Source organism: Trichosurus vulpecula, chromosome 4 (assembly GCF_011100635.1).
Source record: "Trichosurus vulpecula isolate mTriVul1 chromosome 4, mTriVul1.pri, whole genome shotgun sequence".
In the NCBI taxonomy this organism is placed as follows: domain Eukaryota; kingdom Metazoa; phylum Chordata; class Mammalia; order Diprotodontia; family Phalangeridae; genus Trichosurus; species Trichosurus vulpecula.
Genome location: NC_050576.1, coordinates 130,604,576 through 130,628,728, shown reverse-complemented (window position 1 = coordinate 130,628,728; position 24,153 = coordinate 130,604,576). Strand labels below are relative to the sequence as shown.

General features: G+C 37.7%; 1 protein-coding gene across 5 annotated transcripts in view; it reads left to right on the top strand.

Annotated features, from left to right (window-relative positions):
• ENAH (ENAH actin regulator) overlaps positions 1-24,153 on the top strand; it is a 151,937-nt gene that overhangs the window by 54,123 nt on the left and 73,661 nt on the right. For all 5 annotated transcript variants that reach the window (XM_036754701.1, XM_036754700.1, XM_036754705.1 and 2 more), the window contains exons 2-3: positions 17,050-17,215; positions 23,138-23,315. In XM_036754701.1, the coding sequence (XP_036610596.1) occupies positions 17,050-17,215; positions 23,138-23,315 (344 nt within the window). The remainder of the gene's footprint in view (positions 1-17,049; positions 17,216-23,137; positions 23,316-24,153) is intronic.

Genomic DNA, 24,153 nt, shown 5'->3' with positions numbered 1-24,153 from the left:
GCTGTAAATGAGCTACTAAAGAAAAAACTTTTATTTTTGATGGATTGATAGGACCAAGTTCTGTCAAATAATACACATCATTTTTTTTAAATTGAAAAAGCATATTAGTAGATAACTTTTACATATATAGTCCTAGTACCCAAACTAGGGAAGAATAAAGCATAGATGGAGAGCCAAGAGAACCATTGACTAATATTATGAATGAATATGCAGAAACTTTAAATAGAACCCTATCAGACTGCAGAAATTTATCCAAGAAGTCATTCATTATGACAAAGTTGGATTTATACCAGGGATTCAGGCTTGAGTCAACATTAGCAAGACAACTGACATAATTATCAATCATATTAATTATCATTGATTACAGTTATCCCTTCTACATTGCCACTTTCCCTATCACAGTTATACTATATCACAGGTTGGCAAAAGAAATTGATGGGAGGGAGGAAGGAGAGGAGAGGGTGAGGGAAAAAATTTGGAACTCAAAAACTTGTGGAACTGAGTATTATAAACGAAAAATAAAATTAAAAAAAGAAATTAAATGGAAGTTTTGGGGGAGTTTTATGGAAGCAGCAGATGACACATAGAAAGCTTAGAAATTCAGAAATGCATAAAATATATGTTGCATTAAAAATATGTTGATACTGTACAATACTTTATCAACATTTTATCTTTTAATACCATAATAATTCAGACTTCTTCCCTGGTAAGAAGGGAAGGCCAAAAAATTTACATGGACTTTCCAGATTGCAGAGGTGTCACTCTCCTAACCCCTGCAATGTGGAGGAATAACTGTATTATATTATAAGATTAATTACTTTAAAAACAGCAATCAAAACAGTAGCTAATAATAATAGTATGTTGTGCTTTATGGTTTGCAAAGAGCTTCACAAGTATCTCATTTTTATTCTCATAACAATCCTGGGAGATAGGTATTATTATTATGATGATTCACATTTTACAGATGAGGAAACTGAGACAGAGGTTATATGACTTGCTGACAGTTAGACAGCTTTTGAGTTACAGAGAACTCAGTTTTTCCTGATTGTAAATTTAGGGCCACTGAGCTGTGCCACCATGCCACTAAGCCACAAGATTATCTCCTTTGATCACTCATGTGCCAAAGTGCGACAGAGCAGCTCCTAATACACGTGATTATGTCAGTAGATGTGGGAAAGGCCTTTGATAATATGCAACACTCAATTTATGCTAAAAAAAAAATTTCCTGCAAACTTACAGGCATAGTTTTTAGCCATTTTTAACATAAAAAAATCTCACTAAAATTAAAAAGCTAGCAATGTATACACTGAAGATACACTAGAACCTTTCCCAGCAAATATAGGAGTAAAGTAAGGTAACTTACTTTAAGTAACTTAAGTAACTTTCCTTGTTATTTGATGTTTTTGGAAATATTGCTAGTAGCTTTAAAATAAAAAGAAATTAGAGAAAATTAAAAGCCATTTTAGAAGGCTACACAAAGAGGGGTCAAAACTATTTCTAATTGCTTAGAAAATGCTTAGTGTTTTTACTGATTCCCTAGGATTTTCTAACAGAGTAGCTTCAAACTCTCAAAAATCAGTGGCATCTATATGACAGTAACAAAATCCAAAAGGCAATGATAGGACAGGAAATCACATTCCAAAAAACTACAAAATTATAAAATATCCGGGCATCAGGTCATCAAAGCACATAAAAGATATAAATTGAATAATTTGCTCCTTCCAGAAATAAAGAACAAGTTAAATAACTCGAAGAATATTCAGTGCTTGTATCTGGGCCATACCAATATAATAAAAATGACAACACTACTCAAGCTAATTTAGAGTTTTAATGTTACACTAATCAAATTATCAGGGGATACTTAACAGAACTCTTTATAAATAATTATAGAATTTATTTGTAAAAAGAAAATGAATTTTTTCCGAGACTACAAAAGGAATTAATGAAAAGAGGTAGCGATGAAGGGGAAATAATACAAAGATAATACTGTTAAAAAAATTAGGAACAGATCATACCTGTCACAGCTATGGGTAGGAGAGATACTATTTACCAAACAAGGGACAGAGGTAGCTACAGAAGATAAAATCGGTAACTTGGATTACCGTACTTCCCCACGGATAAGATGCTCCCATGTATAAGATGCACCTTAATTTTGGGGCCCGAAACTTGAAAAAAAATGTATTACATAAAGTTATTGAACTCAAGTTTTACTCATCTGCTCATAGCTTTCAGGCGTCTTTTGGGGAAGTCTGGTGCGTATACGTATGCGTGCTTAGTCCATTCCATTTCATGAACCTGAAGCAACAATTGTGTCCCCCTTTGAAATCAGTAACTTCTTTTTCGTAAGCAATTCTTCTTCCCTCATGCTGAACCATCTTTGTGGACACAGGAAGTCCAATTGCTCTTTGCTCTTCAATCCATATCTTCAATTCCCTTTCTAAATCATGCCATTTTGCTGACTTGCCTCTCATGGCCTTCTTCTGCCGCGGCGTTTTCAGTAGGATTTCTTCTTCCCATAACCAGTCTTGGATTGTTTTCTCAGTTGGAGGAGGACCAAACTTACTTTCAGCAGCGCTATTTCCATTCACTTTTGCAAACTGGATCACTTTTAACTTGAATTCAGCACTGTACAAAAATTTTTTCTGAACCATTTCTGGGCAAAATGTGGCAAAACGTAACCTAGTATACCAGTAACATATGCAAAACAATGAGCACAAAGACGACAAGCGTGAAAAAGTGGGAAATGCAAGTAAAAAAATCTGCAACCACTATATAGGGTGCACCCAGTTTTTAGATCCTAAATTTTTTCGGAAAAGGGGTGCATCTTATACATGGGGAAATACGGTACATGAAACTGAAAAGTTTCTGCAAAAACAAAATTGGTGCATCTAGGATAAAAAGGATGTGGTGCTAATAGGAAAAATTGTTTGTCATGTCCTTGTCAGATATCACCTATTAAGCATCTGCTATGTGCCAGGCACAATGCTAAAGGTTGGAGGTGCAAAGAAAGGCAAAAAAAAAAAAAAAAAAGTCTTCTTATCAAAGAACTCAGTCTAACTTATATCAGATTTCTCTGGAAGGATTTTGTATCCATTCATATCCACACATGAAGTCCCCAATATGAACAAATAGTTGTCAGTCAACAGGCTTCTATTATTTATCTCCTGTGTGCCTGGCCCTGTGCAAAATGCTGAGGAAATAAAGGCAAAACAAAAAAAAAATATCTGTGTACAAACTGGATGTATAGAGGGAAAGCCGAAGATAACTTTCAGAAGGAAAGGCAAGGCTGAGATTTTAGCTGAAACTTAAAGCAAGCCAAGGAAGGTGGGAGGGAAAAGTATTGAAGTTGACTCTCCTTTCCCAAAATCTCAAAGCAGCTTCCCTTTGAATTTTGAATTTCAAAATATGAATCATCTTTTTAATTCCCCTGCAAACTGAGCATCCTCATTTGCATGTGCTTTCTAGTTTGCTTATGATTACAGAAACATTATGCCGGTTTTAATAACCAGAGTGTCACAAATAACTTTCCTTCAAAGAATGCCTTCTCTTTAAAAGTGTATCACCCTCAGCAACCAGTCAGTAATCAATAAATAGCTTTAACTCTGAAACTAAAAGAGTAAGGGATGATTATGAGGTCCAGAGGGGAAAGAGGTTGGGGAGGTAGAAGGAATATTTAAATGCTGAGTTGTTTGGTACAGAAAGAAGTAGTAAGTCAAGATATTGGGAGATCATTGTTTAGGACTATGAAAGGAAAGCTTTTGAGAGGAAGTGGAATTTTATTTGGGTCTTCAAAGATTATCAGGATTCAAGTACATTGAGACAAGAGTTTATAACATTGGTTTTTGTGAAAATGGATTTGATGGCCCAAGACTGAGCTTCAGTGAAATGGAGTTTCTTTATAGGGGCTCCCTGTTGCACTTCTTTAACTGCCACTAGTCCTGACTCCCCCGCCTCTCCTCCCCAAACTAGTAAAAATGGCTGTCACAAAGCCATTGGAAAAAAATTACACACACACACACACACATAGTGTGCCTCTTGGATCATACAATTCAACTCACGTTTATTAAGTGTATAATTTGTATAAGGTGATGGAACTATTGTGTATGCAACTGTTTTAGTAAACTTTTTAATCTAATAAAGAATGGGGTCTAAAACTGTTATGAAAATAGTTATGAAAGAAATAATGTAGAACTTGTTAATAAGCATTTATTAAATACCTATTATGTCAGCCTTTATGCTAAGTACTAGGGACTTCTTTTTGTGAAGAAGACTAACCACAGGGTGATGTCTTGACTTGCATGTGAATTGTATTCAAGTGAGGCAGAACTGAACAAAGTTGTCAGCCTCACTCTTTTTTTGCTGAGTGGTTGAAGTCCAGTGGGAGGACAAAAGGCAAGACCGTTGGCAAAGGACGGATGCAGTGGAGGACCTTGTTGTCTTCGATTCTTGACCAAGCTCTTAAGAGCTCCACAGCACCTGCTTTAGCCACCTTCATAGCCATTGGATTAAATTGTTCTCAACCACCTATTCTGCCGGGGGTGGGAGGGAGTGTATGGGGTGGGGGGAAGGCTTCACATGTGTGGGGTAGACACCCCCCTCTACTCCACTCTCAACTGATGGATCTGAGGCCTGTTGGTTACTTTCAACCTGGTTTAGCCCATTTGCTAAGATAGTTTACCAGGGTATATCCTGTGCACATGGTACAGCTTCTTGGAGCTTGGGATGTATGGGGTGTTCAGAGAGGACTAACACCTCTGGTATGAGTCCTCATCCACCTTTGGTGTCCACCTTTATCCAGCTTTCAGGCAGTAGATAAAGATGAGGAAGGAGACAGCCAGCGAAAGTGCCATGCCTAAGAGAGAGAGTATCTTGTTTGAGGAACAGCAAGGAGGCCAGTGTCACTGGATTTAAAAATGATAATGGAGATTAGGGGGCATAAGGTGTAAGAAGGTTGTAAAGGTTGGAGGGGTGGGGCTAGGTTATAAAGGACTTTGGTATTTGATAATGGTTACATTAGGGAGCCATTAGAGTTTATTGAGTGGGGGGTGGGGTGACGTGACATGGTTGGACCTGTGCTTTAGGAAGATTATATTGGCAGTTATGTAGAGGATGGACTGAAGTGAAAACCTGTTGCAGGCAGACAAACCATTGGGCTATTCCAGTGGTCCAGATTTTAAGTGATGAGGACCTGATTATTAAATCCCGATTATGATGGCTATTGTATACTGATCCTTAGTCATTTCTTCCTTTCCTCTCCAACTCCTGCCCTTGTACTTTCAGCATACATTTCAACATCTCTTGCTCTTGATAACCTAACAATTCCTCATTCTTTTAAAATCTTATGATCTTCATTCCACCTCACCTCATGTAGGGATTGACACACTTTGGACCTCCCCTCTACTCATAAGTGTTCCATTTCCCTAATAATAAATTCTTATATTTTACTATAACTTATCTATGTATCACCTTATTCCATCTCTCCTTATGCATCACTCCTCCTCAACCCATTCTTAGTTCTCACTGAGACCTCTAGTACCTCAATCCCTCAGTATTTTCTTAGAACTTATGCATCACTCCTCCTCAACCCATTCTTAGCTCTCACTGAGACCTCTAGTACCTCAGTTCCTCAGTATTTTCTTAGACCGTTGATTACTTCTGCTTTGACTTCACGTTTGTCGTTCTTCAGTCATGACTCTGTTACGACTGTTAGTTCAGCTCTACACTGTTTTCAACTCTAGAAACCCTTATCCCTTGTTGTATTGCTATTCAACTCATTTTTTAAAAATTTATTTAGTATTTTTAGTTTTCAGCATTGATTTTCAAAAGAGTTTGAATTTTCTCCCCATTTCTACCCTCCCCCCCATTCCAAGATGGCATATATTCTGGTTGCCCCATTCCCCAGTCAGCCCTCCCTTCTGTCACCCCACTCCCACCCTCCCCATCCCCTTTTCCCTTAGTTTCTTGTAGGGCAAGATAAATTTCTATGCCCCATTGCCTGTATATCTTATTTCCTAGCTGCATGCAAAAACTTTTTTTTTGAACATCTGTTTTTAAAACTTTGAGTTCCAGATTCTCTCCCCTCTTCCCTCCCTACCCATCCTCCCTAAGAAGGCAAGCAATTCAGCATAGGCCACATGCGTGTCATTACGTAAAACCCTTCCACAATACTCATGTTGCGAAAGACTAACTATATTTTGCTCCTTCCTATCCTATCCCCCTTTATCCAATTTTCTCCCTTGATCCTGTCCCTTTTCAAAAGTGTTTGCTTTTGATTACCTCCTCCCCTTATCTGCCCTCCCTTCTATTGCGCCGCCCCCCCCTTTTAAATCTCCTTCCTTCTTTCCTGTGGGGTAAGATACCCAATTGAGTGTGTATGTTATTCCCTCCTCAGGTCAAATTGATGAGAGCAAGATTCACTCATTCCCCCTCACCTGCCTTCCCTTCTTACAGAACTGCTTTTTCTTGCCACTTTTTAGTGAGATAATTAACCCCATTCTATCTCTCCCTTTCTCCCTCTCTCAATATATTCCTCTCTCATCCCTTAATTTGATTTTTTTTTTTTAGATATCATCCCTTCATATTCAACTTACCCTGTGCCCTCTGTGTGTGTGTGTGTGTGTGTGTGTGTGTGTATTCCCTTCAGCTACCCTAATACTGAGGTCTCATGAATTATATACATCAAGGAATGTAAACAAAACAGTTCCATTTTAGTAAGTCCCTTGTGATTTCTTTCTCTTGTTTACCTTTTCAGGCTTCTCTTGATTCTTGTGTTTGAAGTCAAATTTTCTATTCAGCTCTGGTCTTTTCACTGAGAAAGCTTGAAAGTCCTCTATTTTATTGAAAGTCCATATTTTGTCTTGGAGCATGATACTCAGTTTTGCTGAGTAGCTGATTCTTGGTTTTAATCCTAGCTCCACTGACCTCCGGAATATCATATTCCAAGCCCTTTGATCCCTTAATGTAGAAGCTGCTAGATCTTGTTTTCTCCTGATTGTGTTTCCACAATACTCAAATTTTTTCTTTCTGGCTGCTTGCAGTATTTTCTCCTTGATCTGGGAGCTCTGGAATTTGGCAACAATATTCCTAGGAGTTTTCTTTTGGGGGTCTTTTTTCAGGAGGCAATCAGTGGATTCTTTCAATTTCTATTTTACCCTCTGGCTCTAGAATATCAGGGCAATTTTCCTTGATAATTTCTTGAAAGATGATATCTAGACTCCTTTTTTGAACATGGCTTTCAGGTAATCCAATAATTTTTAAATTATTTCTCCTGGATCTATTTTCCAGGTCAGTGGTTTTCCAATGAGGTGTTTGACATTGTCTGCCATTTTTTCATTCCTTTGGCTCTGTTTTATAATATCTTGATTTCTTATCAAGTCACTAGCTTCCACTTGCTCCAATCTAGTTTTGAAGGTAGTATTTTCTTCAGTGGTCTTTTGGGCCTCCTTTTCCATTTGGCTAATTCTGCCTTTCAAGGCATTCTTCTCCTCATTGGCTTTTTGGAGCTCTTTTGCCATTTGAGTTAGTCTATTTTTTAAGGTGTTATTTTCTTCAGTATTTTTTTGGGTCTCCTTTAGCAAGTCATTGACTTGTTTTTCATGGTTTTCTTGCATCACTCTCATTTCTCTTCCCAGTTTTTCCTCTACTTCTCTTACTTGCTTTTCCAACTCCTTTTTGAGCTCTTTCATAGCCTGAAACCAGGTCATGTTTTTCTTGGAGGCTTTTGATGTAGGCCCTTTGACTTTGTTGACTTCTTCTGGCTGTACGTTTTAGTCATCTTTGTCACCAAAGAAAGATTCCAAAGTTTGAGTTTGAATCTGAGTCTGTTTTCGCTGCCTGGCCATGTTCCCAGCCAACTTATTTGACTCTTGAGTTTTTTGTTGGGGTATGGCTGTTTGTAGAGTAAAGAGGACTTTGTTCCAAGCTTGCAGGGATGCACTGTTGTTTTCAGAGCTATTTCTGTACATCCAGCTCTGACACACCAGCACTCCTCCTTCCCCAAGAACCCCCAACCCAGACTGCACTCAGATCTTCAGCAGGTTCTGCACTCCTGCTCTGATCCGCCACTTAATTCCTCCCACCAGGTAGGCCTGGGGCTGGAAGCAGCTGCAGCTGTAGCTCTGTAAGCAGCCTCAGAGTTGCATCACCTCAGCTGCCGGGGCCCCCCCCCCCCCCCCCCCCCCCCCCGCCGGGGGTGGGGGGGGGGTGGCCTAACCACAAACTCCTTTCACTCTGTCCCAGAAGCTTTTCCCACTAACCTTCTTGGTTGTCTTTGGTGTTTGTGGGTTGAGAAGTGTGATAACTGCCACAGCTCACTGATTCAGGGTGCTAGGGCCTCTTCCACCTGGCTCCTGGTCCGGTTGGTCTGGGTGCGGCTCATGTTGGGCTCTGCTCAGCGCTGCTCCCAGTTCCATGCAATAGACCTTACCCAGTGACCATCCAGGCTGGAGCCCTGCTTCCCTCTGCTATTTCATGGGTTCTGCAGTTCTAGAATTTGTTCAGAGCCATTTTTTACAGGTGTTTGGAGGGGCTTGGTGGGGAGCTCACACAAATCCCTGCTTTCTAGCCGCCATCTTGGCTCTGCCTCCTGCTACTCAACTCTTATGAAACCTTAGTGAAGATTATTCCTTTCTTCTGCTTTTTCCATTTCTTACCTGCTACTTTTTGGAGCTAGTGGATGTTACACAACTGTCCTGAACTAGGTACGTTATAATTTCACATTATCCAACTTCAACTGGATCCTGACTGCAGCATGGCAGTTCTTTTATTTTCCCTAATTGAATTCCAACCTCACTCCCCACAAAACCTTGTTTAAAAAACATTCTTTTCTATTCTCAAGCTATTTCTTTAGCTCAGGACCATGCCACTTTACTTAGAAAATAGGCTATTTAGTATGAACTCCCTCTTCCCTCGGTATCATTCCTCCAGTCTTACTTAGTACCAGTCTCTGACAGTGAAGTGGCTCATCTTCTAGGTAGCCAAGGCCAACCCCTGTACATGTGCCCTTGATTCCGTCTAATGGTTCTTCCTCTCTTGTCTTCATATATACCCAAGTTTCACCATCTTTGAAAAATCTTAACTCATCTGTAGCATCCTCTCTAGCTATCATCTAAATTTCTTCTCTCAACATACTCAAAAGTCAAATCAAACTTCAAAACGCTGCCTACACTTGTTGCTCCTACTTTGTCTCCTCTCGTGTGACCCTTGACCCTTGGCAATCTGACCTCTGACCTCATCACTGAACTGCAGTTGCTTTCCCTAAAGTTACCACTGATTTCTGGTTGGCCAAATTTGCTGAGCTTGTTTTTAACCTATCTGTTGCATTTGGCAGTTTGTCACCCTCTTTTATATACTCTCTTTTCCTCTGGGCTTGTTGGGAACTAGTTTCTCCTTCTTGTCCTCCTTCCTACTTGTCTAATCTCTCCTTCTGCTTTTCTTTGGCTGTTTCATCATGTTGGTGCATCATCCATATCACACACCCCTAGTTGTTGGTTGTTTCAAGGCTTTATATTAGACTCCCTACTCTTCTCTCCATATACCCCTTTGGGGTGACCTTACTAGCTTATGGGTTTAACTGCACCTCTATGCTAATCATTCTTAGATCTGTATCCAACATCAGTCTCTCCCTGATCTTCAGTTATACATCAGCAGTTGCCTTTATTTTGTTTTGTTTTTTGTTTTTGGCAGGGCAATTGGGGTTAAGTAACTTGCCCAAGGTCACACAGCTAGTACGTGTGTCAAGTGTCTGAGGCCAAATTTGAACTCAGGTCCTCCTGACTCCAGGGCCTACTCACTGCACTACCTAGCTGCCCTCCAGTTGTCCATTTGATATTCCAAACTGTTTATCCTAGAGATATCTTAACAAATTCTGTTTTAAACATGTTCATTTTCAGTCAGCCCTACACCTCTTGCAAACTTTTTTCTGTTAAAGGCACTACCTTCCTGGGCTTCTAGGTGGGTGGCCTTAGTGGCCTTGACTGTTTAGTCTCCTTCACCCCACATATCCGGTGAACTGTTAGATATATTTGTTTACATGTCCACATTGTTTCTTCCACCTGACACCTCATCCCTGTCACTCAGCTCACCCCTTCTGTTTTTGCCTAGATTATTATAATGGCATCTTAATTGGTCTTTTTGGTTCAAGGTTCTCCCTGCTTCAGTCCATCCTCTGCACTGTTTACAGTCATACTCATAATCATACCAAATTGAAAGCCCTGACCTTCCAAGTCCTTTATAATCTGACTCCTCCTTATACTGCCAGTGTTTTTTTTAAAATTTATTTAATATATTTAGTTTTCAGCAGTTTCAGTTTGAATTACACATTTTTTCCCCATTTCTACCCTCCCCCCACTCCAAGATGGTGTATATTCTGGTTCCCCCGTTCCCCAGTCAGCCCTCCTTTCTGTCACCCCACTCCCCTCCCATCCCCCTTTCCTTCTTCTCTTGTAGGGCAAGATAAATGTCTATGCCCCATTGCCTGTGTATCCTATTTCCTAGTTGCATGCAAAAACTTTTTTTGTTGTTATTGTTTTTGAACATCTGTTTTTAAAACTTTGAGTTCCAAATTTTCTCCCCTCTTCCCTCCCCACCCACCCTCCGTAAGAAGGCAAGCAATTCAACATAGGCCACATGCGTATCATTACGTAAAACCCTTCCACAATATGCCAGTGTTTTCTTAACATGGACTCTACTTTAATCCCAGCTTCCTTTGTATCCTGGAAATGCCACACTTGTTCTGCTTTTATGTAGTTCTCCTTTTAATGCCTTCAAGCGGATGGCAGATCAAGGGGAGAATTAAATTTGAGGAAGGACTAGATTTATGAGGCTTTCATTCCACTTGTTTCCACCTTTACTTCACTATGCAGAACAGAGAAACCACCCAGGAAATCAAGGAAGAACATTTCTCCTCAAGAAGGGGTAGGAAGCAGTGCGGAGCAGTATAACACATTTTGAACTTGGGAGTCATAGGATGGGAGTTCGAATTATTCCTCTGCCACATGCTATGTATGTGACCTCAGCAAAGGCCTTTAATCTCCCTGGGCCTCATCTGTCAACTAAAGGAGTTGAAACAGATAATTCCAAAAATTCCTTCCAGCTTTGATATTGTGAGCCTATAATTAGATTGTGGGGATACCCACATTTTTAATGTGGCCTTTGTTGTAGTTCATAATATGAGCGCCTTCACTGTTCATACATATCTACTTGCTTTTTATTCCCCTTCGCTAAAGGTAACATTCCTTCAGGTCGCCTCCCAATGGGACAATTTCCTTTGCCCCCCTAATCATCATCTTTCAGACTCAATGCCCTAGGCATAAGCCTCTCCATACTGGAATCTTCCCTTATTCTATTGTCTTCACTCTACCTCTAGATACACTACCTGGCACAATTCTCTGTTCTTTCCCAATTTCCTTTTCTTTCTCACCTGCGGTCTCCTTCTTTGCCCTTGAGAATACCTTGCATTGTTAAATTCTTCATCTTACCTCTGACACTAGCTATGTGACTTGTGATAAGCCATTTAAGCTCATCCTTCATTTTCCTTGACCTCTCTGAAGTCTATGACACTGTTGGTCACCCCCTTCTCCCTGATAATCAAATTTTGTCTTTGTCTCTTCTGGTTTTTTTCTTTCCTATCTGACCACTTCTCATTCTCCTTTGCTTGATCCTCTTCCAGATGACACCCCCTAACTACTGTAGGTATCTCATAATGCTCTGTCCTGGGCCCTCTTCTCTTCTCCCTCTCTACTACCTCATTTGGTGATAACATCAGCTCTGGTGGACTTAATTACTGTCTCTTTACTAATGATTCTCACATCTCCTTATCCTCCCCTAACCTTTCTGCTGATCTCCATTCTAGCATCATATTTGGAATTGGGTATCCACTAGATATCTTAAACTCATCATGTCCAAAACAACTCAGTATCTTTACCCCCAAATTGTCATCCTTCCTCCTCAGCTTCCCTGCCTAGGGCAACATCATTTCATTCCCTCAGGCTTGCAACCTAAGTGTCATCCTCAACTGCCTCCTATCTCTCACCCTCCATATCCAATCTGTTGCGAAGGCCTGCCAACTTCATGTGTGCAACATCTCTGGAATACATCCCATTCTCTCCTCTGACCCTGTCACCCCTGTGGTGCAAGCCTTTATCACTTCATGCCTAGACTGTTGCAGTAGGCTGGTGCTGGTTCTCCTTGCCTCAGATCTCTCTTCACTCCAGTCAGTCCTCCATTCAGCCCCCAAAATGATTTTCCTAAAGCACCAAAGTACCAGTCTGACCACATCAACCCCCCCCCCAAAAAAAAACAAAAACAAAAACAACCCAACCTAAACTCCAGTGGCTTCCTATTGCCTCTAGGATCAAATACAAAATCCTGTAGGATTCAGAGGCCTTTATAACCTGGTTCCCTCCTACCTTTCCACTCTTCTTACACTTTATTTCTTGACGCAGTGTTATCACTGTTTTGTTTCTTGAATGAAAGTCTCCATCTCTTGGCTCTGGAAATTTTCTTTGGCTGTCCTCCATGCCTGAAATGCTCCCCTTTTCCAACTATGCCTGCTGCCTTCCCTGACTTCTTTTTAAGTTCCAACTAAAATCCCATCTTTTATAGGAAGTCTTTCCCAAATCCTCTTAATTATCGTACCTTTCCTTTTAATTATTTCTTTATCCTGTATTGCAGCTTGTTTGTACATACTTATTTGCTTATGGTTTCGCCAATTCAATTGTGAATTCCTTGAGGGCAAGAATTTTGCCTCGTTTTGTATTGCTAGTGCAGTGCACCTGGCACTTACTTAGTAGATGCTTAGAAAATGTTTATTGACTAGGAAAGTTACGATCTTTGAATTCCCTTTCAGCTCTTAATCTAAGATCCATATCCTGCTTCATTTCCATTCCTCTGATCTTCACTGCCCTCATTCAGTTTCTCTTTCAGGCTCAGCTTTCTCCCTTGTTAAAGCTAACCTTTCCACCTGTGCCATTCATTCAATGCCCTCCTATTTCCTGTGTGACCTCATTTTTTCTGTCATCCTCTCTTGTGTATCTTCAGTGTCTCTTTGCTCTTAAAAACAGTCAAGTCTTGTCATCCTAAAATTAAATCTTCTCTTGCCGTGATTTGTAACTCTGCAAACTATTGTCTTATTTCTTACCCTCAATTAACTTTGATTTTTTTTGCATTTAACTTTGCATTTCCCTCTTAAAGGATTAAATTTTAACTTTTCATGTAAAGTAATTTCATATTTAAAATTATTAGGAAAATTGAAATTTATGATGTCCATGTGATCAGTTTTTTTAAAAAAATTCAATAAATATCATCCTTAGTAGCTTTCTTTATTTTTAATAATGAAAAGGTCCCTAGGGTAGATTAGTGTCTTTCCTAGCAGGAAAATGTTAGCAGGTGACAGTTCTCTTTCCTCTGTTTTTTTTTCAGTGTTCGATATTTTCACTGTGGGTACAAGAATGTTATAGAACCAATTCAGGGAAAAAAAATTCTAATCATTTGTTAGGTTGTGCTAAGGAAACAGTAAGTTAATGTAAGCAAATTTTCTAGTTATCAAAATATATTTATGGAAACCTTGAGGAATAGCACAATAAAGAGTCTCCCTGTCTGTATTTTCCTTATCTTGGGGAAAAGGTGGAGGCATGGCACTGACATCTCCCTAGAGTTTCATTTGGCAAGTAGTTTAAAAACCACACTTTTTTTTTTAAAGCATGGCCAGAATTAGACTAAATGTCCAAGAATTTGTCCTGACTCTCTATAGGTGTGTGAGCAAATAATTTAACCTCTCTGATACTGTTTCTTCATATGTAAAAAACAGATGCAGTGTAAATGTGCGCTGATACCATTAACCAGCACTGATTTCTCTGAAAAAGCCAATAAGAATCCTTTTTTCAGTGTCATGCTTTGTAAATGGTTTTTCATCATAGATCATTTCCCCCTCTTGGCTTTTCTGGCTTTTTAAAATTTCAGCTAAAATCCCACCCCTTACTGGAAGCCTTTTAAATCACCCTTTGTGATCTACTCTCAGTGGTTAGAGTTTTTCCTTAGGCCTAATTCTGCTCCCTTCTCCCACCCCATTTGGGTGAAGTGCATCCAACCGTGTGTATTGTTCCATCCTTTCACCAGTTTGGATTACAGTGGGTTTCAAGTATCACTTGCTTTCCTCACCCAAATTACCTGAGATTAATTTACCCTACCCTTCTTTTCATTTAACCAGTAAGTTTTCTTTTCTATTAAAAAAAATCATTAATGCATTAAAAAAACCAAATTAAACATTTTTACTCTCTGTCTTAATAGTCGGTCTCTTTGACCTTTGATCTCTTTATATTAGAATGTGTACACTTCATCCTTGTTTAGTCCCTAATAATTGCTCTCTCATATTTAACTTAATTTTTTTTTGACTCTTGTGTTGTATTTCAAAGTTTCTATTCCTCCTCATTTTTTTTTTTTGAAATCAGAAATACTTGGAAGGCCTTCATTTGATTAAAATATAAAATGTCCTCTTCATATCCCCACCCCATAGGGTTTTAAGCTTACATATCTTGCTTTGTGGAGTATCATAGTCCAGGCTCTCAGACATCTTCTATAGTGGTGGCTGCTATATCCTGTGCAGTCTTGACTTTTGCTCTTTGATCCTTGAATTTTCTAGCTGCTTTTAGTTTTGTTTTAGTTTTAGTTTAGTTTAGTTTTAGTTTGAGTTTTATTCTTTTTTGCCAAGCCTTTATTTTCTTTCTGAATTTTTATCCTATAGCTCTCATTTCTGGTCTGACTTTTCCCCCTTGCATTCTCATAATATGCAGTCATTTCTTAGCTCATTAAATTCTAGCTTTTATTCTGGGAGTTAAATTTTAACTTGTGTCTAAGCTGTGCTTTTCTTTGAAGCTTTTCTTGTAGATGTTTTGGAATTATTTTCTTCTTCTGTGTCTGCCTCTTTATTGTCCTTGATAATGTGCTGCTGCTTTATGATTGGATTCTTTTTTTTTTTTTTTTTTTTGGCTCATTCTTCCATTTTTACTTCTTGACCTTGGACTTTATGGCCAGTCTCAATTCACTTCTGGAGGGAATATCTAGGCCATGCTTGGTCATATTTTGTGTCATTTTTTTTCTTGCTGCTGCTTTATCAAAAGTTGAGTAGTGTGTTATTCCAGAACCTCAGAGATAGCTCACATTAGGAACTTGGACACTTTTAGTGTACCCACAGTTTGATCCAGGAGGTCTAATCTCTTGGTCTTAGCTAGGCAAGTTTCTGACAGGGGTTTGAAACCAAGCATCTGTGGATCTGCCACTGGTTGTACCTTCAGTTGACTACTTGCTAGACTAGCTAGAAAGCTTTGCAAGTTCATAGTGACTGATCAGCAGGTTCGTCTTTGACCTGGGATTCCTGCTTTGGTTATAGTGCTGCCGGTTGCTACCAGTTTTTGCTTTCTGAACAAGATCAGGCCACTCCATGCCAGACCCTTTTTGCCTTGATGCAAAGCTTCGGGCAGACCTTGATTCTTCCTTCCATTGGAAGAGTCTGTGTTTGATTCTGAGTAGACTCAGTGTTCAAAGACCTCTCTACTCTTGTACTTTTGCTGAGCTAGGCTGGAAGAATGACTCATTGTGATTTTTTTCTTGGATTTTCTGACCAAGACTGAGGACTTGTTCTTCTAGATATTTGTGGAAGATTTATGAGAGTTGGTTGTACTAATTTTTTCCATTCCACTGTTTTGGCTGGTCTCTTTGTAACGCTTTTAGGTATATCTTTGTATCTGTATATACCTTTGTATGTCTAATGTTTATTTTCCTTCAGTCTGTTTTTCTAATTCTTTTTTTGGTGTCTTTACTCAGCTCTGTTACTCTCATCCTTGCTTTGGTGTTTATGTGTTGTGGGGGCTGTTTGTAATCACTCACAACCAAGTTAATTTCTTTCTGATGAAAGGAGTTAACAACCTTAAAGTGCTGCATGCTTAATGCTAGCTGTTATTACTGTGACTATAATTGGTAAATTGATTATTCAGATTTTGCATGTTGACTTTACCATAGCACATATAGTCAGGGACTAATTTCTTTTTTGTCATTGTATTCTCAGGGCCTAGGACAGTGCCTCGTACATAATAAATGCTTCAAAAATATTTGTTAGTTAAAAGAATTGAATAGGACAAGGAGAACTGGCTTGATTTCCTTTGGGAAATTATTTAGTGCTTCTCAAGACCCTGAACTATTTCCCAAAGCATAGATCTTTTTCTTAAAACAACAGTGTTCTTCTAGTGATGCTACATGGGTAAAAGTCAGTGAATAACAATAAAAAAATTGACTTAAATCTTAGGAGACTTGGGATTCCACTCTAGGAAGGAATAAAATTTAAATGAAGTGATATAACCTCAGTTAACCTCTATAACTGAAGATGTAAGTAATTTGCTTGCCTAAAATTACTGCCCTCGTGTCTAAAGTGCAATTTGAGGTGATTCATAGATTTGAACTAGTCATGTTAACTTAGTAGTATATCACAGCGAATACTTATTTCAGTTATACAATCTGTTTCACATGACTAGCTTTTGTCTTTTGTTACCTTGATGGCTTGTTCCAGGTTCGTCAACTTTTAAGCACTTCATGTGCCATTAAGTATGAAAGGAAGAAAACAGTATGCAGTAAAACAGATTTATAAAAGTAACGTTAGTTTTCACGTACAGTTAAATACATGTATAAATAAAAACAAAGTCATTGAGTTTGGTAAATTAATTGGATATTTAAATTTTGTAGAAAAATCATTTTCAGCTTTCATCGGTGACCTTGATAAAATCTGGGTTGCTTCCTTTTTTTTTTTTTTTGGAGGGGGGAAGGCAAGGCAATTGGGGTTAAGAGACTTGCCCAAGGTCACAGCTAGTAAGTGTGTCAGGTGTCTGAGGGCAGATTTGAACTCAGGTCCTCCTAATTCTAGGGCTGGTGCTCTAACTCACTGTGCCACCTCGTTGCCCCTGGGTTCCTTCCTTGATCAGGTTCACAACCCTGTCCACCCTTTCCTGTAACTTTGTGTCATCTCTTTTATAAATCTTAAATATCTGAATTTTGTTCTTCCAGTGAACAGAGTATCTGCCAAGCAAGAGCTGCAGTGATGGTTTATGATGATGCCAATAAGAAATGGGTGCCGGCTGGTGGCTCAACTGGGTTCAGCAGAGTTCATATATATCACCATACGGGTAATAACACTTTTCGAGTTGTGGGAAGGAAGATTCAGGACCACCAGGTAAGGACCTTTAAAAAAAATAAACGCCTTCATCTCTTAGTTGATGTTGAAATTACTTAATTATTTTATGTACATGTAAAGGTTCTAATTGAAGTAGTAACCTGTACTCTAAATCAGTAGTTCTCATTACACTCTTAAAATTATTAAAATTAAAAATTATTGAAGACCTTCCATAGTTTTTGTTTATGTGGGTTATATCTGTTGATATTTAACCTATTCAAAATTGAAACATGTTTAATTATCATGAAAATAGTTTTGACCTTGTAGATGCCCCAAAAGGATCTTTGGAACGTCAAGGAGTACTTACACCACACTTTGAAGGCCGTTGCCCTAAATTAATTTTGGCTACAGGGCTGTACTTAGTGCTGTAAATACGTTCTGTGTTTTTAAGTAAAAAATTAACCATAGTACCTTACACAAATTACACTATTATTGCCATTCTTCTAGATCTAACCAAGCCACCCATTGGCTGCATGAATAAAATTGCACACCTTTAAAAAAATTATTCCATTTTAAAAATTCTGAACTTAATTACTAAAAAACTCAAGTATTTTAGTATATGAAGTAGAACACAAAAAGAGAACTGTGCATGAAATTATTTCTCTCCATTCTATAAACAGCTTGCTTTTTTCCCAGAAACATGTAACAAAATCATCAGGTTACTTTCAAAGCCATCCTGCTTGTCTGCACCCCTCCTCCTTTTCTGTTCTATACATTTAAAAAAAAATCAAAGATCTCTTTCTTTCTTTTTTTGGCATCACTACTGTTCTCCATACGTCTTAAATCCTTATTTCCCATAATTTGAGAAACAGATCACAGGCTTCCCTGGAAAAACATTTTTATATGAAGTGTTCCCTCCTAGAAATACAGCAGCTAATAATTTCTTGGACTGCCTTAATAATAATTTGGTTTTTTAAAAGTTAGAGGATATCAGAGAGGAGGAACCAGTTGCTATAGTAGAAATGATATTCCTTCCTTGAGGTAGGAAAGTGATTGTTGATGTTAATTTTCATAATAAAGGAGTTGGCAGTTGGCTATAGTCTGTCTTGCACCCTCGATTTTAGGAGAACAAATTTCAAAGGTCTAGAGATGGAATAAATAGGATCCTATGGCCTAAAATTATTTAGGGGAAATCAGCCTGGGAGGAATGCAAACTTTCAAGCCTAAAATTCTGAAGAGTCTATGGGAATTGTTTCCATTAAGAAAAGAGAAAATTTTGAAAAAGTATGTGAAGGAAGGGCAGGTAACAGAATAAATACAAACACATGGTCGTCCTGTAAGAAGGTTTATTTGAAACCATGGTGGGAAAAAAGTTATTAGAGAAAGGGGGAGGGGACAGAATTATGGTACTTCATAAAGGAAAAAAAGGAAGTTCTATTCAGTTATTTTGCTTCTATTTTCCATTCTATGGGCAAATAAGTAAAGAGATAATTAGAGATTAATTAACTATCTTTGATGGGTTCATTCATCAGGTCCAGATGAAAAACACCCTAGCATTTTGGCAGATGTTTGCTTAGCCACTGTCTTTGTTTTATTAAATATTTGAGAAAATGTGAAGTCCTTCAGTATTGGAGAAAGGTAAATGCTATCTGTACTCATTTTCAGTGTCTTGACTTAGATTTCTGACAATTATATAAAGGTTTGTTTTTTAAATAAATGGCAAGGCCCTTTTGTCATGAACAAGTCATGCTCTACTAATTAAACTGGTAGATGAAGGAAATATTTACCCAGATTTCAGTCAAGCATCTCCAAAAGACTTTTATGGCAGAGCAGGGTGACATGAATTTATAAGCCCTTCTCATTCTGAAGAGGCTATGAGGTAGGAGGATTTCTTGAACTTGGGAGTTCTTAGTTGCAGTGGGTTAAGCTGAGTGTATCTGCATTAAGTCTGCATATTTTTGCTAATTTGGTGAGCCCCATGGGATTGGGAGACCTAAGGAGGGACAAACCTGCCTACATCAGAAAAAAAGGTCAAAACTCCAGTGCCCCATATGATGAGGCTTGGGAGTAGTTAGTCTGTACTGCTAGCCTTGGCAAGATGGAGAAATTTCATCCTATTTTTTAAGGACCTTATTCTATAATTATGGAGATGTAGTTGGGAGATATGCACTTGCCACTATTAGAATCTGGATTCAGTACTGGTTGAATGGTTGGATCCAAAGACTAGTCATTAATGGATTAATTTAAATCTAGAATGCCTCCAAGGAGGTGTCCTGGCCTTGTCTTTCTAACATTTTCTTCAGTATTTTGGATGAAGGAATAGATGACAAGCTTATAAATAAACTTTTAGAGCCTCTGCTTCTCGATGTGAGGATTTATTGAAAGGATTATTGATGTTTAGATGGAAAAAGAGAAGATGTAGTGGTAGAGAATGACAGTCAGGTATTTGAAGAAATTAAGTGTGTCTCCATTGACTGGGGAGTACAAAAAAATCGTGGCATGTGAATATATTGGAATATTATTGTATAATAAAAAAAATGACAACAGTAAGGAATTCAGGGATGATTTTTCCAGAATTTAATAATATTTTAAATACTGTTGGTGAGCAAAATAAGCAGAATCAGGATAACAGTGTATTTGAAATGATTACAACAATAAAAATGAACAGATATCTAAAAGGAAATTGGAGTAATTAATTAACTAGTGAAGGGCTAAGTAAATTCATAATCAGTCTCCCCCCCCCCCAGTATAAATGAGGGGAACTACTGGGATTATACATATTTACAATACAGATATGGTCTCTGTATTGGATATTTTACTTATGAGTATGGAGTATGGAGGGGAAGTTTGTAATGACTGTGACATAAAAACTACCAAGAGTTAAATTCAGTATAAAAATGTTAGCCTTTCAAAAAGGTTTTTCATAAAGTAATGTATGACAGATCTATGCAGCATTTATAGGAAACTAGTGTTTATTAGTAATGTTCTAAGATTGATGTCTAGGAGAACTGCTATATTCTTGAATGTATGTCTATCAGGGAGAGTTTCTTAGAACTAGAAGGGTCCTTAGGTATATCATTTGGTATCTAAGAATTTTTATGTTCAAATTCATGAAGAATCTTAAAAATATAAAAAAAATTTATCTAGAAACCTTGAAGGTATGATCTTAGTACAGAAATGAATGGCTTGCTTGTTATAAGTAGTAAAATCATATTTTGAAAGGTTATCTTAGTTACTCAGTGATTTTTTTCCCTTACTTCCTTTACCAACCCATTGAAAATCATTGCCATTCCTGGAAAAGACTTTAGGTCATATTTTCGAACAAGACGTTCTATGTTCTAAACTCCCTCAATTGTATTTTCACTGACTGTCCCCCATGCATGGAATGCTCTCCTTCCTCATTTCTGCTTCCTGCCTTTTCTGCCTTCCTTTAATTTACAGCTAACATTCCACTTTCTATAGGAAGTCTTTCCTGGTGCCTCTTAATTCTGGTGCCTTCTTTCTGCTGATTATGTCTTACTTATCCTGCTTATAGCTAATATGTTCATAGTTATCTGTATGTTGTTTCTACCCTTAGATTCTAGCCCCTGAGATAGGGGCTATTTTTCCTTTCATTGGGTCTCTTGTGCTTATTATTATTAGCACAGTGCCTGGAAACATAGATGCCTAACAAATATTTATTGACTGACTTTAGGTGAAACAATGTTACATAGGATTTAATTCCATAGAAATGATGTTTTAAATTTGATAAAATTTAGCTCATGTTCTTTGTATTATGTAGCTTAATATTGATCTAGAATAAATTATACACTTTAGGTATGAACACTTATGTTGACAAGTCATTAGAAATTACCTTGAGGTTTGCAGATGACCATCTGGAGGAGTTGTGTCCGTTTCCCATTTGGCTGCACTACTTTGGGACGTATCTGACTTCTCTAACAGGCCCTGGTGCCTGGTACTACCATCCTCTTCATCATCTTTTTGTGTGTATTCCTCCATTAGATTGTAAACACCTTGAGGGTGGTAAGGGCTGTCTTTCAGAGATTAGCACGGTGTCTGCCACATAGTAGGTTGTTTAGTAAATATTTATTGAGTATTGATGTAGGAATTGTTGATGGAGGTGGTGCGGCTGCTTCAGAACAGTATCAAAGAATAAAAAAAAGACATTTTGGAAGGGGGATGAGAAGAGAAACTTAACTTTATACCCTAGAAATTTACCCTAACCTTTAGTTTGAAAAGTAGATAGTGAAGAAAACCCACTCAAAATGTAAATCTAATTCTGCAGCTATAGATCACCAAGGGGTGGAAGTCATGCTTCTATCATCAACCTTCTGAGGTCATACATTGATCACTGTTCTTAAGTCTTTCAAAGTTGTTTTCCTTTACAAAAGTTGTGTTCATTGTATATATTTTTTCTTCTGGTTCTGCTCACTTTTACTTTGTATTAGTCCATACATGTCTTCACAGGTTTCTCTGCATCTGTTCCTTTTCTCATTGCATAGTAACATTCCTTTACTGTCATAATACCAGAATTTGTTCTGCCATTCTCTAGTTGATGGCTATTCACTTTGTTTCTAGTTTTTTACTATTACAATAATTGGCAGCTATGAGTGTTTTTCTTCTTTTTTTGATGTCTTTGGGTATAGGCCTAAGTGTGTCCCAGCTGAGTGACTTTTGGGGTGTAGTTCCAAATTGCTTTCCACAGTGGTTGGAATATTACACCACTCCAATAGTACATTAGTATGAACAATTACCATTTTCCTTTTTCATCATCTTTTCCATCTCATAGGTATGAGGTTTAAACAGAGTTGTTTTAATTCATTTCCATTGTTATTAGTGATTTGAAGCATTTTTTCATATGGTTGTTGACATCTTTGATTTCTTCCCCTGAGATCTACCTCTGAGTATTATCTGTTGAGGAATGGATCTTGTTTTTATAAATTTAAATCAGTTCCCTGTACCTCTTAGATACTAGTCCCCTTCCTTTGAAATATTGTTTGGAACCTTTGAATGCTTGTTTACTGGAAAATATCTCTTGATGTTATTTGTTCTAGTACACTATCTAGTACTCTTGACTATCAGGCTTTTATTGTCAATAATTGATACAAATAGTTTTCTCAACTCTACTATTTCTCTTTATTTGTGAAAAGGTTTTAAATTTTATTTAATCAAAATTATTTGATAATCTCTGTTCTTTGAATTTCCCAGAACGACCAGTATTTCTTTCTCCCTAATATAGTCTACCTTATATTATACTTTTCTATGTATCTCTCATCATATCACCTGTATAAATTTCATTTTTATCTTTGTATTTCCAGTTCCCAATACAACCCTTTGTTGTTCATAGCAAGCATTTAATAAATGTTTGCATTGAAATGCAATGCTTGAGCAAACTTATATAGTAAATCAAGGAAGTAAGCAATGTTATAGAGCCTTGCAAATAGTAGTAAGATCCATTGAGCTTACTCTTTTGGATCCTACTCTATTAGGATGTCACCTGCTTAAGGGTGGGAACTGTTTTTGCTCTTTGCTTTTGTTTTCTGGCATGTAGTACAAGTTGGTGATAAATACATATTTACCTCCTTCCGTCTTTGCACACATGTTGTATTTCCCATCTATGCTTTGGCTCATTTTGTCCTCAGCCAGTGGCTGAAATGCACTTTTAGCTTACCTCTACCTCTTGGAATCCCTGCCTACATTCCAGGCTTAGCTCAGTTTCTAACTGCTACCTGAGATCTTGCTTGATTTCCTCTACGTGACAGTGCTTCCTGTTTCTCCCCCTGTTTCTCTTTTCCTTATTCCTATTTACATATCTGTGAATGATTTTCATTCCCCCTTAAGAATGTAAAGTCATTGGAGCTAGGGTCTATTTGGCCTCTGTCTTTTTATCCCCTCTATTTGGAATAGTGTTTTTTACATAGTAGGCACATTTAAATTCTTGCTAAATTACATTGAATTGACTGTGCCAATTATTTTTTTTAGGTCGTGATAAATTGTGCCATTCCTAAAGGACTGAAGTACAATCAAGCTACACAGACCTTCCACCAATGGCGAGATGCTAGACAGGTGTATGGTCTCAACTTTGGCAGTAAAGAGGATGCCAACGTCTTCGCAAGTGCCATGATGCATGCCTTAGAAGTGTTAAATTCCCAGGAAGCAGGTAAAGTTTCTAAGTGGTTTTTCATGCTTGTAGCTAGGCTCAATATAGAAGGTGAAATTTACATTAAACTATCCCTACAAACAATGAACTAGGATTTTTAAAACAGCTTTATTTTTGATAGTGAAAATTTTATTTTGATAAATTGTTTTGATTACTTGTTTATAGTTAGATAAACTTTCATCTGCTAATTGATTCTAGAGAAATATGAACTTGTGTTAATGGATATATAGCATATGGGTCATTTGTTCCTGTTGTTTAAATCATTTAGAGTATGTTTTAATGTTTCAGGACTTTAGCCTTTTATTACAATATTGGTGTGGGACCTGGGGGCCAAAGAATAAATAAAAACTAAGCAGGTTTCTTTACTTACACTTTCTTCAAGAGATGCTTTGTGGAATAAAATGTATGAACCACAGAATAAATCTAATCCGCTACTTTCATATGGTAGGAAACTTAAAAATTTCTTATATATAGGACACATTCCTTACAAAGGCAATGGGAGTAAAATCATCTGGTTCATACAGTGCTTTATGTCCATTTTTTTTGGAAGTTAACTATAAAGGATATTATAAAAAAGACACCGTATATGATTACTTCTATATCTGTTATATATTTAAAATTAGGCTGTAACCTTAATGTTACAGATTTGCCAGAGAGAGGCTAGAGAATGAAATAATCATTACCGGGTCTTATTTTTAATAGTTCATGAATACCATGAAATCTTAAAACAAATTTTGAGAAATTCATTTGTGTGTCTTTGTACCTAGCACCGCTGTGTGGTCCTCCATTATGTTCCGTCTGATTTAATAAAAGTTTTGTAATTCATATAAGTCACAGG